This window comes from Rhinatrema bivittatum, chromosome 11 (assembly GCF_901001135.1).
Source record: "Rhinatrema bivittatum chromosome 11, aRhiBiv1.1, whole genome shotgun sequence".
Classification (NCBI taxonomy): domain Eukaryota; kingdom Metazoa; phylum Chordata; class Amphibia; order Gymnophiona; family Rhinatrematidae; genus Rhinatrema; species Rhinatrema bivittatum.
In genome coordinates, this window is record NC_042625.1 from 45,379,795 (window position 1) to 45,394,298 (window position 14,504).

General features: G+C 46.7%; 1 protein-coding gene across 10 annotated transcripts in view; it reads left to right on the forward strand.

Moving 5' to 3' along the window:
• The window catches only part of FBRSL1 (fibrosin like 1), a 694,486-nt gene that overhangs the window by 203,684 nt on the left and 476,298 nt on the right, over positions 1-14,504 (forward strand). For all 10 annotated transcript variants that reach the window (XM_029619457.1, XM_029619447.1, XM_029619455.1 and 7 more), the window contains exon 2: positions 4,367-4,558. Coding sequence is in view for 9 of the 10 variants with exons in the window: in XM_029619447.1 (XP_029475307.1) it covers positions 4,367-4,558 (192 nt within the window). In the remaining variant the exon portion in view is untranslated. The remainder of the gene's footprint in view (positions 1-4,366; positions 4,559-14,504) is intronic.

Genomic DNA, 14,504 nt, shown 5'->3' on the forward strand with positions numbered 1-14,504 from the left:
CCTCTGCAAGCATGGAGAGTATCCGACCATTCTGTCCTTCTAGAGCAGGAGGTTTCCCTTCTTCTCCAGTTAAGAGCAATAGAACCCGTCCCTCTCTCGCAGGAAGGCCTAGGGTTCTATTCCTGGTACTTTTTGATCCCCCAAAATTCCGGGGGAGTTCGTCCAATTCTGGACCTACGTGCTCTCAACAAGTACCTCCAGTGAGAAAAGTTCAAGATGGTAACCTTGGGCTCCCTTCTACCTCTTCTGCAAAGAGGAGACTGGCTCTGCTCTCTGGACCTTCAGGACGCATACACACACATTGCGATAGCTCCAGCTCATCGCAAGTACCTCAGGTTTTTAGTAGGCCCAAAGCACTATCAATACTACGTGCTTCCGTTCGGCCTAGCATCGGCACCACGAGTCTTTACCAAATGTCTCATGTTTGTCGCAGCTTTTCTCAGGAAAGAAGGTGTTCGCGTCTACCCCTATCTGGCCGACTGGTTAATCAGGGCTCCAATCCAGCAAGCCACTCGGTAGTCCCTCGATTTGACCCTATACACTCTAATTTCTCTAGGATTTCTCGTCAATTACGAAAAATCCTATTTAGTCCCATCTCAAACCTTGTCGTTCATTGGGGCAGACTTGGACACCTTGCAGGCAAAAGCCTTTCTACCTCAACAACGAGTGCTAACCCTCGTGTCCCTCGCTCACCAGTTGCAGTCTCAGCATACAGCAACAGCCCGCCAATTCCTCGTCCTGTTAGGACACATGGCGTCCTCAGTCCATGTCACACCGATGGCCCGCCTGGCCATGAGGCTCATGCATTGGACTCTGAGGTCACAATGGATTCAAGCTGTTCAGCCTCTGTCGACCATTGTCCACATCACCGACTCACTACGTCTGTCTCTCGCCTGGTGGAAAGATCACAACAATCTCCTCCAGGGACCACCCTTTCAAGTGCCAGATCCTCAACTCATTCTCACCACCGACGCTTCCAACCTCGGGTGGGGAGCCCACGCGGACAATCTACAGACACAAGGGTCTTGGTCTCCAGGGGAAGCCAAATATCAAATAAACTTCCTAGAACTTTGAGCAATGCGATATGCTCTCAGGGCTTTTCAGGAACACCTGTCAAATCACGTCATCCTGATTCAGACGGACAACCAGGTGGTACATCAACAAGCAGGGAGGCACAGGCTTCTTCCTTCTGTGTCAGGAAGCTGCGCAGATTTGGTCGGAAGAGCTCTCCCACTCGATGTACCTCAGGGCCACCTACTTACTGGGAGTGGACAATGTCTTAACAGACAAACTGAGTCGTGTCCTCCAACCGCACGAGTGGTCTCTCAACCCCTCGGTAGCGAATTTCATCTTCCAACAATGGGGTTATCCCCAGACAGACCTCTTTGCGTCCCCTCAGAACCACAAAGTCGACAATTTCTGCTCTCTCATTCGGAGCGAGCGCTCTCAGCCCAGAGATACATTCTCCCTCTCGTGGGCAACCGGTCTGCTCTATGCATTCCCTCCACTTCTTCTTCTTTCAAAGACTCTCGTGAAATTACGTCAGGACAAGGGAACCATGATCCTGATAGCACCTCACTGGCCACGCCAAGTATGGTTTCCAATACTTCAGGATCTCTCCATCTGCAGGCACATTCCCTTGGGAACGGACCCGCATCTGATCACTCAAAACAACGGATGCCTACGCCATCCCAATCTTCAGGCCTGTTCACTGATGGCATGGATGTTGAAAGGTTAATCCTTCAACCACTTAACCTTTCAGATTCGGTTTCTCATGTCCTGATTACTTCACGGAAGCCTTCCACAAGAAAATCTTATTCCTATAAATGGAAAAGGTACACATCATGGTGCACTTCGCAGTCCCTTGATCCCTTTTCCTGTCCAATCCCAAGGTTTTTGGACTATCTCTGGCATTTGTCAGAATCAGGTCTAAAGACCTCTTCCATCAGAATGCATGTCAGTGCGGTAGCCGCCTTCCATAAAGGTGTCGGGGATGTCCCTATATCAGTACAACCCCTCGTAACATGATTTTTAAAGGGCTTGCTCCATATCAAGCCACCTTTACGTCCTCCGGCCCCTTCTTGGGACCTTAATCTGGTTCTCGGTCGGCTCATGAAACCTCCATTCGAGCCTTTTCACTCCTGTGACCTAAAATATCTCACATGGAAAGTGATTTTCCTTTTAGCTATCACTTCAGCTCGCAGGGTTAGTGAATTACAGGCCCTAGTTACCTATCCGCCTTACACTAAACTCCTGCAGGACCGGGTGGTACTCCGCACTCACCCTAAATTTTTACCTAAGGTAGTTTCGGAGTTTCATATTAATCAATCCATCATACTACCTACCTTCTTTCCCAGGCCCCATTCCAATCCAGGGGAACAGGTTCTGCATACCCTTGACTGTAAAAGGGCTCTAGCATTCTACCTAGACAGTACGCTTGCCCACAGGAAGAGCACTCAGTTATTCGTCTCTTTCCATCCCAACAAATTAGGGCAACCTGTGGGTAAGCAGACTCTCTCCTCCTGGTTGGCAGACTGCATATCTTTTTGCTATCAGCAAGCAGGCATTCCTTTTCAAGACCGTGTTAAAGCACACTCTGTGAGGGCCATGGCGACTTCAGTAGCACACCTATGATCGGTGCCGCTTCCTGACATTTGCAGGGCTGCCACCTGGAGTTCTCTCCACACTTTCGCAGCCCACTATTGCTTGGACAAAGCTGGAAGACAAGATTCCATCTTCGGCCAGTCTGTCCTGCGTAACTTATTTCCAATGTGACGTACCTTCACCCTTCCGCCTGCCAGGTGGGGTTCAGGATGCCCTCTACCAAATTCCACCCCAGTTGTTGTGCCTGTTGCACGCCGTTGGGTACATTTGGTGCATGTTAGGACATCCTCAGCTCGGTACTCACCCATATGTGAGGACTACCATCCTGCTTGTCCTGTGAGAAAGCAAATGTTGCTTACCTGTAACAGGTGTTCTCACAGGACAGCAGGATGTTAGTCCTCACGAAACCCGCCCACCGGCCCGCGGTGTTGGGTTCGTAACGTTTTGTTATTTTATTTTTCGGCACTGCCTGTAGCTTTCAAATAAGACTGAAGGGGGACCCCTGCTGGCTGCAGGGTTAGTGCCATGCTGGGCATGCCCAGTAGGGGCCAGTCAAAGGTCTGGAAACTTTAACAGAAGTTTTCCGTGATTGGGCTCCATCCTGATGATGTCACCCATATGTGAGGATTAACATCCTGCTGTCCTGTGAGAACACCTGTTACAGGTAAGCAACATTTGCTATATACTAGGTAGGTCTTCAAGTTATGCAATTTTATCTCATGCATACTCATTGTGGATATGCTGAAAATCTGACTGGCTGGGGGGCAACCAGATGGCTTTGGGAAGCCCTGCTGTAGCTGTTAGCCTGGATTTAATTTAATATTCTATATCCAGTGCAATCTTTTGTTGTACAGAATCTCTCTTCTTTTGCACTTTTCCTAAAATTTTGCAGTTTGGTTGCAAGAAGAGCATGCAGAACTGACCCCCATATACTAAGTGTGTCCCAATAAATATCTTCTTCCAGGAGAGGGCAAGTATTGGTCTGCACATGCCAGGATGTGGCCTGCCTCGGCTGCTGCTGCTGCTACTTGGCCTCCTGCCCTTATTTTCAGCTGCTTATCAGTTAAAACACTTTAGCTGGTCTCCTGGTTAGTGTTAGCAAGTAACGACCCCACTGAAGACATTGCACCTTTCGATTCTTGTTACATTCAGATGCATGAGCCTCCACTCTTCCACATTAAATCTCATGTGCCAGGATATTTATATCTCTGTGTAGAGTCATTGATTCCTGCTGTGTGTTTATAGGTTGGTGTCTTGATGAAATGGAAGTTATCACCTCTAATTCCTTCCTCACTGGTGTAAATGTTAAAATAATAGCAACCAAGCAGTGACCCTTGTACAGCATTTTCTCAAGCCCTGCCTTAAAGTCGCAATGTCTGACTTGTGGCATAGAAGCTATATATGATCCTATAGGGTCTTCCAGGCTGTTAGTTATGGTAAAAATGTGGCTTTTTGGGATCTGACTTGCTGCTTAGGTGCTGTAAAGATTTATCAAAAAATGCCTCCCTCATCCCTCTGGTCCCCGGTAAGTTTCCTGTTCAGGCCACGTTTTTCCTTGATGGATCAAAAATTTTGGGTAGTAGAGACTTCGCCTGCTTGGCGTGAGGATCTGGAATCTGACTGTGAGGTCACGATCCGTGGGTTGTGGTGTCACTAAGTAAGATTAGTCAAGGAGGCATGCAGATAATGCAGAGTCCTGGGAGGATGGGAAAGGAGCGCAGTGTAAGAGCTTCATTTTTCTTTTTCATATTTTACCATGCAGAAGGACACAGCATTAAAGCCCCAGGAGCGGAAAGAGAAATGGGAGAGACACCCGAGCAAAAAGCCCAGAGAGGCGCAGAACTGCTTTTCAGCAGAGCCAGGTGAAAATGGGCACCGGAAAGAGAAGCGAAGCTTGGAGAGGGAGCTGGACCGGAGCAAGGACCGAAAGGTCCCCCTGAAGATCTCTAAACAGGTAAGGCTGGGAAAGCCATTTCTTTATAAGCTAATGATGTGGATAAGGAGACGTTCCCTGCTGTGTTCGTTCACCTAAAACACAAAAAAATATTTAATATCGAAACCTAGGAAATTGGTAAAACCATGGTGATACAGCGCCTTCCCACTGTTATTGGGTAGTGTGCGTTCCTTTGGTTAACCTGAACCCACAGTGGTTTACAAATCCTTAAAAACATTGATGTTATGGATGCACTCCTGTGGTAAATCCGCCCCTTTTCAGTGTTGTTGGCGCAGCGTGCACTCCTGTGGTGAATCCGCCCCTTTTCAGTGTTGTTGGCGCAGCGTGCGCTCCTGTGATGAATCCGCCCCTTTTCAGTGTTGTTGGCGCAGCGTGCGCTCCTGTGGTAAATCCGCCCCTTTTCAGTGTTGTTGGCGCAGCGTGCGCTCCTGTGGTAAATCCGCCCCTTTTCAGTGTTGTTGGCGCAGCGTGCGCTCCTGTGGTAAATCCACCCCTTTTCAGTGTTGTTGGCGCAGCGTGCGCTCCTATGGTAAATCCGCCCCTTTTCAGTGTTGTTGGCGCATCGTGCGCTCCTGTGGTGAATCCGCCCCTTTTCAGTGTTGTTGGCGCAGTGTGCACTCCTGTGGTAAATTAGCATTATTTCAGTATTGTTGTTGGACTCCTTTTTAACATCTGTACCTTTTCAGTGTTAGTGTGTTGCACAGTCATTGGTTGCTGAAGGCAGTGTCCATGTGAATTTAGTGCTAATACAGTGCTGGATTAGTTTAAATATAGTGTGAGCATTCCAATGCAGTCAGGTTTGGTTCTGGGTGGTATTTGTAAAATTATGTATGGATAATATTTCAGTGCCAAATGCAAAATTTGAAACATGTATCCTGTGTGCATTTCATGGTACTAGAGTGCATCGCCATTTGTAACTTTGGAGTTGTGAGGGTAGGCATCTCTCTCTGTTCTTATAATTAGTGGTAAGTCTTTGAGGTTGGTGGGTAAATTAAATGCAGATAAAGCATGTGACCTATTGGTTATCAAGAAAGTAAGACAAGGACATTGAAAACAAGAAATCTGCGAGAGAGTCTATTGGGCTATAAAATGATCAGAGGTTAAAAGGGCTGCTCAGGGCCATAGGAGAAAAACGAAAATAATTCTTTGCTTTTCTCTTTGCTGAGGAGGATTTTAGGGAGATACCCATAACTGAATGATTATTTTAGGTAATATTTCAAAGGAACTGAATCAAATTAAAGTGAAAAGGTGCTAAAGCAAACTGACAAACTAAATAGCAGCAAATCACTGGGTCCTAATGGTATTCAACCCAGAGCTCTAATTTGATCATAAGAACATACTGGGTCAGACCAAGGGTCCATCAAGCCCAGTATCCTGTGTCCAACAGTGGCCAGTCCAAGTCACAAGTACCTGGCAAGTACCCAAACATTAAATAAATGGGAATGGTCGGTTCCCTTTCAAATAGGACTAGGGAGGCTCCATGAAATTAGAAGAATGCAGATTTAAAGTATTTTTTTTCACAGTGCACGGTTAAATTGTGGAATTTCTGTGACTTGGATTGGCCACTGTTGGAAACAGGATACTGGGCTTGATGGACCCTTGGTCTGACCCAGTATGGCAAGTCTTACGTTCTTACAAAACATTTTATCTTTTTAATCGAGTGGACAGCTTTCCTTTCTCATAGCGTCTCAGCTCACTAGGCGCTGAGTGTCCACTCGATTAAAAAAGATAAAATGGGACTGAAAATAAAATACCTTAATTGAATACACATTGATTCCAGCCCCTGAAGCAGCAGTTTGCGAAACATGGTACCGTGTTGGGCCTGAAGTAACTTCAAAAAAACGGGGAAGTAGTGCACTTTTTATCCTCACAATTTTTGAAAAATGTTTGAAAAAAATGTTTAAAGATGGACCTATGATTAAAAATGTGCCCCTCTCACTTATCGATGGAGCATAACTTAAGGCTCTGAAAGATAATAACTAAGGGGTTTATATGATGGCGAATATGTCTATTTTGTGTGTAAGTCTTATGTTCTTGGCAGAGGATGTGATCAAGGCATCTAGCATAGCTGGATTTAAAAGGGGGGGTTGGAAAGGTTCCTGAAGGAAAAATCCATAAACTGTTATTAGCCAGGTGAACTTGGGTAAAGCCACTGCTTATCCCTGGGAGCGAGCAACAAGGATTGGGATCTGCCAGATGACCCAAATTGCCCACTGTCTGAGGCAGAAAACTAGGCACAATAGACCTTGGTCTGATCCACAATGGCACATCTTGGGTTCTTTAAAAAAAAAAACTATTTTTTTTCAGTTTTACCATCTGTGCAGGCAGTGATGAAAGCACCTAATTAACAAAAATATGTAAAAATGTAATGTGGTGTAAAGTTCCTTTTGGTTTTATGTAAGATAATTTAAATGAATCCTCCTAGATCCCCCCCCCCCCCCCCCCCCCCCCCCCCCCCCCGGGAGAGTGCATTAAGCCCTGAAAAGCTTAGCCCTGCTGAAAGAAGTCTGTGAGCTAAAGGCCCTGCTCTCTGTGGACTCTGCAGTCTTTTGCTGCCCCTGAAATAGCCCCACAGAGCCGACCCCATATACAGTAATTTCTATTTTCAAAAGAGATTTGCCATAGACACAAGCCAGGGAAAACCTTATGAAGACAGGGTCTTTTCTGTCAGAGGGGAGAAATGTGCAATTGTTTTGGACAAATAGAATTATTTTCAGTGGTTGGCAAGATTAAATATTTAATTTGTTTCAACTAACGTCAACTTGCTTCTATTTAAATCATTTTCTTTGGGATCGTATTTCACAATCTGCAGACATCTTTGTTCTCCTGCCCTCCCCTCTATTTTCCTCTGCAGTTTTGTGTAGAGATGGAGTAGACGAAACTGCGTTTACAGAAGAGAATGTATGGGAGGAACTAGGGAGGCTGAAAGTGGACAAGGCCATAGAGCTGGATGAGATACACCCCAGGATACTGAGAGAGCTCAGAGATGTGCTGGCGGGTCTGCTGAAAGACCTGTTCAATAGATCCCTGGAATCGGGAGTGTTGCCGCGGGATTGGAGAAGAGCAGTGGTGATCCCTCTTCACAAGAGTGGTAGCAGAGAGGAGGCCGGAAACTATAGGTCAGTTAGATTCACTTCGGTGGTGGGAAACTTAATGGAGACTTTACTGAAGGAAAGGATGGTGGACTATGTACAATCCGGTGGGTTGTTCGACCTGAGGCAGCATGGATTCACCAGAGGAAGGACCTGTCAGACAAGATTGATTTTTTTGATTGGGTGACTAGAGAATTAGATCGAGGAAGAGTGCTAGATGCTACTTGGATATCAGCAAAGCTTTTGATACGGTCCCACATAGGAGGCTTGTGAATAAAATGAGAAGCTTGGGAGTGAGCACCAAGGTGATGGCGTGGATTACAAACTGATTGACTGATAAGAGACAGCATGTAATGGTGAATGGAACCTACTCTGAATTGAGAACCATGTTAAGTGGAGTGCCAAAGGGATCGGTGTTGGGACCGGTTCTGTTCAGTATCTTTGTGAATGATATTATGGAAGGGATAGAAGGTAAAATGTGCCTATTTGCAGATGATACTAAGATCTGCAATAGAGTGGACACGCCTGAAGGAGTAGAGAGAATAAAAAGAGATTTAAGAAAGCTGGAAGAGTGGTTGAAGATTTGGCAGCTGGGATTCAATGCCAAGAAGTGCAGAGTCATGCATCTGGGGTGCGATAATCCAAAAGAGCTGTATGTGATGGGGGCTATAAGACTGATGTGCACAGACCAAGAGAGGGATCTTGGGGTAATAGTGTCTTGAGATCTGAATATGGCGAAACGATGTTACAAGGCGATAGCGAAAGCCAGAAGAATGCTGGGCTGCATAGAGAGAGAGGAATAACCTGTAAGAAAAAGGAGGTGATAATGCCCTTGTACAGGTTACTGGTGAGGCCTAATCTGGAGTACTGAGATCATATCTGAAGGGGGATAAAGACAGGATGGAGGTGGTGCAGAGAAATGACCAAAATGGTCTGGGGTCTATATGAGAAGACTTATGAGGAGAGGCTGAAGGATCTGAAAATGATTATCTTGGAACAGAGGAGGTGCAGGGGAGATATGATACAGACCTTCAGATACCTGAAAGGTTTTAATGATGCACAATCATCAAACCTTTTCTGTTGGAAAGAAATCAATAAAATTAGGAATCACAAAATGAAATTTCAAGGAGGGCGACTCAGAAACAATGTCAGGAAATATTTTTTCACGGAGAGGGTGGTGGATGCCTGGAATGCTCTTCTGGAGGAGGTGGTGAAGATGGTAACTGTGAAAGAATTCAAAGGGGCATGGGATAAACACTGTGGATCCCTAAAGGCTAAAGGATGGAAATGAAGAAAAGAGTGCATGGGGGTAATTTGCTGGTGCGGCAGTTACTACCCTTAACCAATAAGCCTACATAATGCAACTCCTGCATTGCTGTATGCTTCAACAGCAGGGGAAAAGGGGAATGGGATTCACAGAGCAACCAACGAGGGCCTCAACTTTTACAGTCTGGGGAAACAAATAAGCATGGGGGTAACTTGCTGGTGTGGCGGTTACTACCTTTAACCAATAAGCCTTGATACTTTTGATTCAGCTTCAACATTTGCTCTCTACTGCAACGGCAAGGGGTAAGAGGGAATTGGATTCATACAGTAACCAACAACGACCCTGAGTTTTAGGGTTTGGGAAATTGATAAGCATGGGGGTATCCTGCACGATGCAGCAGATAATACCATAAGCTTGCCTGGCAGACTGGATGGGCCATTTGGTCTTTTTCTGTATTTCAATGCTCCCCGCTCCTCCTTGCTGAGCTGATCTAAATAAATAAATCAAATTGAGCATTAAAATGAAGGCATTCTGCTAATCTTTGTCCAAGGTGACTGAAAGGGTGCTTAGGAGATTAGATCGAGGCATCATTCCTCTTCGGTGAAGAGAGGAGCAGTCCCAACAATTCTCCAGGCCTGTAATCCTTCCCTCGGTAGGGTGCTGCATTTGGCCTGTAAAAGGTTCCTTTTACTAATTGTGCTTTACTGCCGCTTTCTGTGCTGGGAAGAAAGATTTGCAGTGGATCTGACCTGAGACACTTGCTGATCTTTTAACTGTGGAGTTACCTCAGTCTCCACCATCTCTCAAACCTTTTTTTATGTGCCCCTTCCTCAGGCTGGTGTGCTGGCTGCACGAGAAGATTGAGGAGGTGAGATTTGCAAAGCCTCCCAGCCTTCTGAAGAGCAGATTTGGGCATAATGGAGGGTAGGCACAGAGGCAAGCGGCTCCGTGAAGCCAGAAAACACGTGTGGGTGCTGGGAGCAGAGAAACGCCCCTGCTTGCATGCATCTCATGAGACCTTGTTTACCGGATACTCCTGGTGCTTTATGAGAATAATTATCTCTGAATATTGCTTCATAAATAATTACATAGGAGCGTGGAGATGCAGCTATGTAGAAGGAAATTAGCTGAACAAGCTGGGAAGATGTATGGGAGGTACCAGAGTCTCATGTGTAAGTTAATGCTGGTCATAGGTGATCAGCAGGGATATAACCCGCCTCAGGGCATATGTTGACTCTTCTACTCTGCCTCCTACCTGCGAAGCGTTTAAGTCTCGTGCTCCCTTTTGGGATGTGGAGTGCCTGCAAGTCTCAGAGATCCCTTCTTACGGCGTGGCGCTGTTTGCAGGGTGGGTCTGAGTTACAGCGAGTAGTGCCCAGTGCTCGGCGTGCCCAGCTTCAGTTCAGGGGCGCAGATCTTGCTCTGGGTCTATAGAGGGTGCTAGTCAGGGATGGCACTTGATAGAGCCACTGAACGTTTTCACTTGGGCTGAGTTCTGAAGAGAGCTGCCATCTGTGTCCCTTGGCTGGGGTGCCCAGGTAGAGGGGTGTGGGGGTGAGAGGAGAAAATACATGGCTGCCTCTTGAACTTGGCTTTATGCTACCTCCTTATGGCTCAAAGAGGGGCCAGAAGCCCCTGGGCTCAGAACAGTTTGTGGATTTAGGCCATTATTGGCTATGAGGAAAAGATGAACCTTGAGACCACTCACGATTGAGCCTTTTCTGTGGCCGGCGTACTGTTTTGGAACTGTTTACCCGAATGGATACAAACCATGGTGTCCACCAAGTTATTCCTTAAAAACGTTTCTTTTCAAGCAAGCATTTGATCTGGCTAGTCTGTCATCTAGTATTTAGCAAGTGGCACAAGATGTGTCTGCATTGTTTATTATTGCGTCTGCCTTGAGCTGCTAGAGCACGGGTGGCAAAATGTTCCTCTTAGGCAGTGGTGATTGTCTGCCAGCTCACTGGCCTGGCACCTTGCTTCCTTTTCTCCACTGTGGCTGGTGTGGAAGTAGAGGCCACCGCTGGCCTCATCTTGGTACTTTTCTATTTTTATTTTATTTTATTTTTTTAGAAAATTACGCTGCTCGGAGCAGCGTGCTTGTTGCTTCTGCTCCTGGTTTTAAACCGATGGACTTCTAGTTCCTGCTTTCTTGAGACAGAACTGCTACAGAGTCTGTGGATGCAGTGGGGGGGGGGGGGAGGGGGTTAAAACCAGGGCTGGCTCAGCCTTCCCTGCTGACATGAGTCCTCTGGTCACCTTCGTTTATTTATTTCTGTTTGCTTTATTTAAAACAATTTATAAGCTGCACTCATTCAAAGGATGTTAGTGGCAGATAAAATAATGCATACACAGTAAAAGCTTGAATAAAAATAATCACACGCTGGGGGACGCAGGTAATGCACTGATGACCCTGGCTTTGGTGCCTGTGAAGGCCTAAATGACAATGCCCCTTCTCCTCCCGCACAGATCTGTGATGGCACGGACTGCAGCTGTCTGAAAACCCACCAGGGAGGCCCCGGAACAAAATGCTCAAATAGGCAGTGTTGGCGTGCAGTCCTTCCTCAGCTCTGCTAATCCAAGCCCTAGAAAATCAGCCTTGTTCCAATCAATACCAATCTGATTGCACTGTCGGGAGCCAATTTAAAAAAACGCTGCCGTAAGCCCGGGCACGGTTCCTCGGATTCTGCACCGGTAAGCAGCGCGCCACAGCATTTGCACCAGGAAAGGACGGGGCTGGATCCATAACGGGAGCCTTCAGCGCAACTTCCGAACTGGCTCGGGGTCTGTGCAAATGTTCCTCCGTGAGTGCCCTCGTGTTTCCAAGCTGAACTGCCATAGTCTCCCTGGCACAAACCAGCACAGCCTCTGCCAGTCTTATTATGCAGAGTAAGGTCTTGAGAACAACATCGGTGCCGTGGTGCATCTCTCATGGCAGCAAGCAGTTAGTGCTGCAGGAAGCTTAAGGAGCAGGATGGTGTGCAGAGTCATCAGTCCCCGGTACTGGTTTAGGGATCCCTTGAACCCAGAGTGACATACCTGACACTCTCTTGAATCGTGTTTCATGCTGTATAAGCAGACAGGTAGGATGGCATACTTTAGGGAACACCGCCTGAATACATAGACTACAGGAACAATTCAATGAACAAAATCACTAATGGGGGAGGCAGGGGAGATGAATTCTTGTTCCTCCAAGGCAGCAGCTTGACCGTGCTAGGTATAACACCCCCCCCCCCCCCAATGACCTGGACAAAACATTTGAGTGCCATGCCAGCCCAGCTAAGAGATCTTTGCTGTTGCTGGAGGCATCCTTTGAGTACCAGCATCAGCAGAGCAGTCTGTGATGTCATCATGTCATGGGGTGGGATGTGCTGATGTCACTACCCAGCCACTGCAGGTCAAAATGGCCGCCCCCAGCAGCATGTTCTGAGCCTGGGCTGTGATGGCTTCACTTGAATCATAATCCTGTAACTACGGCCTGAAGAGAGTTTTTTTTTTAGGTTTAACAATTTTTATTGATGCATATAACGGTAAGGTACATCAACAACCTTAAGATACAGAAAAAATATAGAATGCATCACAGGTTTATGTCCCCCTTCTGCCCCCTCCACCCTTCCCCCCCCCCCTCAAAGATCCTCTGCTAAATGAGTCCGCAACAGATTAAGTAAGGTAGAGCCCTCACCATCACCACCATTAACAACAGTATGCAGAATCAATGTTACAGTGAAACGAGTTGGATAGAAGTGTCATGTATGGATAGAATAACATTGGATCCACACCCAGCCCTGCAAAGGCAAACCACCAGAATTCGCAGGGATAAACTGCTACAGACAAAGAGAACACATCAACAATGGTCAGGTACAACAGATATGACAGTCACACTTGAGATATGGATGTCCAGGAAGTCCGCCAGGCCAGATAAGGGTTCCAAATGCGGTGAAAGGATTTCAGCCTCCCGTGGCCTGAAGAGAGTTTGATAGGAATGAGGAATGAATCGTCTTTCCTGCCAGTGAAATAAATCAAATGTTCAGCAGAATCCGTTAAGATCCATGTAGGAGTTTGAAGAGTCTTTTTGTTGTGTTGATTAGGGGCTGGCTGTTGCTTTAAAGACATTTTAACAACATTTTGCCATCTCTGTTGGCTTTCCTTGGGAAAACATATCAAAGATTATGTTGTTTCCCATTGTTCAGCAGCAGTACCCTCACAGAGAGCCGCCTGCGGCTGTCGCACAGCTCTGGCTCACACGCGCTCTCCATGAAATCTTCCGGGAGCTAATTTTCTTACCTTGGACTGATTGATGGCCTACATGAAGTGCTGTGATTACACAGGGCTTGGGGAAGCACATCTCAGTCTCTTAGGTAAAGTGTGTGCCGGCGAGGGAGCGAGGGGAGCAGAGTGTCTAGGGGCTGTTTATTTCAATGACTTATCATGTGTATGGCTTTCTTTTAGTATGAGCTGAAGTTTTGCCCATGAAGGAAAGGTGGGAATTAATGATGTCTGGGAGTGGGGGAAGCTGTTTACTTATAGCTCAGGGCTGAGAAATGCTGATGGAGACTGATGTTTGAATTCATCTGTTTCTGCTGAGGCACTGGAAGCTAAGGAGGAAATTTTTTTAAAAAGGATTTATGGGTATAAAACTGGATTTTATGCACCAAAATGGGCTTTTGAAAACTGGTACTTTTGCACATGTAGCTTCTTTGAAAATTCAGCCCTATGGAGTGAATTTTCAAAGGTTTTCCGCCTGTAAATGGACTTTTGAAAGCAGCCCAGTTTTATGCTGCTTTTACATGCAGAACTCCTTTGAAAATGAACTCCTAAAGCGCTCTCGTCTGCGTCAGTATTCTGGAACCCACAAATCCCTGGAGTCTGGTCCTAGGTACTAACCACCCCACCCATGCCCCTCCTCCATGTCGGGGACAATGAGACCCCCTTATCTAGGGTTGCCCATGGTTGTGGAGTGGGAGAGAATGCTGACCTGGTGCAGGGTTTGCATTGGACCCCTGGCAGATTAAGGCATTCCTTGAGCTTGCACAGTATCGGACAGGATTACAGAAGAGTTAAAAAAAAAAAAAAAACCTTCATGCCTGGCACTGGAGATCCCTCAGCTGCTGCAACGGGAACCAACTCACATTGGACCTGTCAGATTTTTGAGTGACTGTTGGACCGCGTACCATTCTTGAATCACCTTCCTCAGCGGCTGAATCTGTCAAGGGAGGGTCACCAAAATGGTGCATGGACTGCACAGTAACCTATACACAGAGAGACTGAAGAAACCGAGATGCATTCTCTAGAAGAAAGAAGGAAAGGGGAAATACGATACAAGCATTCGAATATCTTGCAGGTTTATATAAGGGTGGCATTTTCCATAGAATGAGCCATTCAAGGACAGGGAGGAAAGCTGAGAATGCGCTCTCAGTGCGAAGAGTGGTGGACGCCTGCAACAGACTCACAGCCAAAGCAATGGCAGAAATCAAACCTGCATGGGCTGGAAAGAAAAGACCACAGATTGAGTAAGGTCTGTGACAGCACAGGAGGCAGGTGCAAATGGCAGACTGGGTGGGCCCAAGTGGGCCTTTTCTGCTGACAT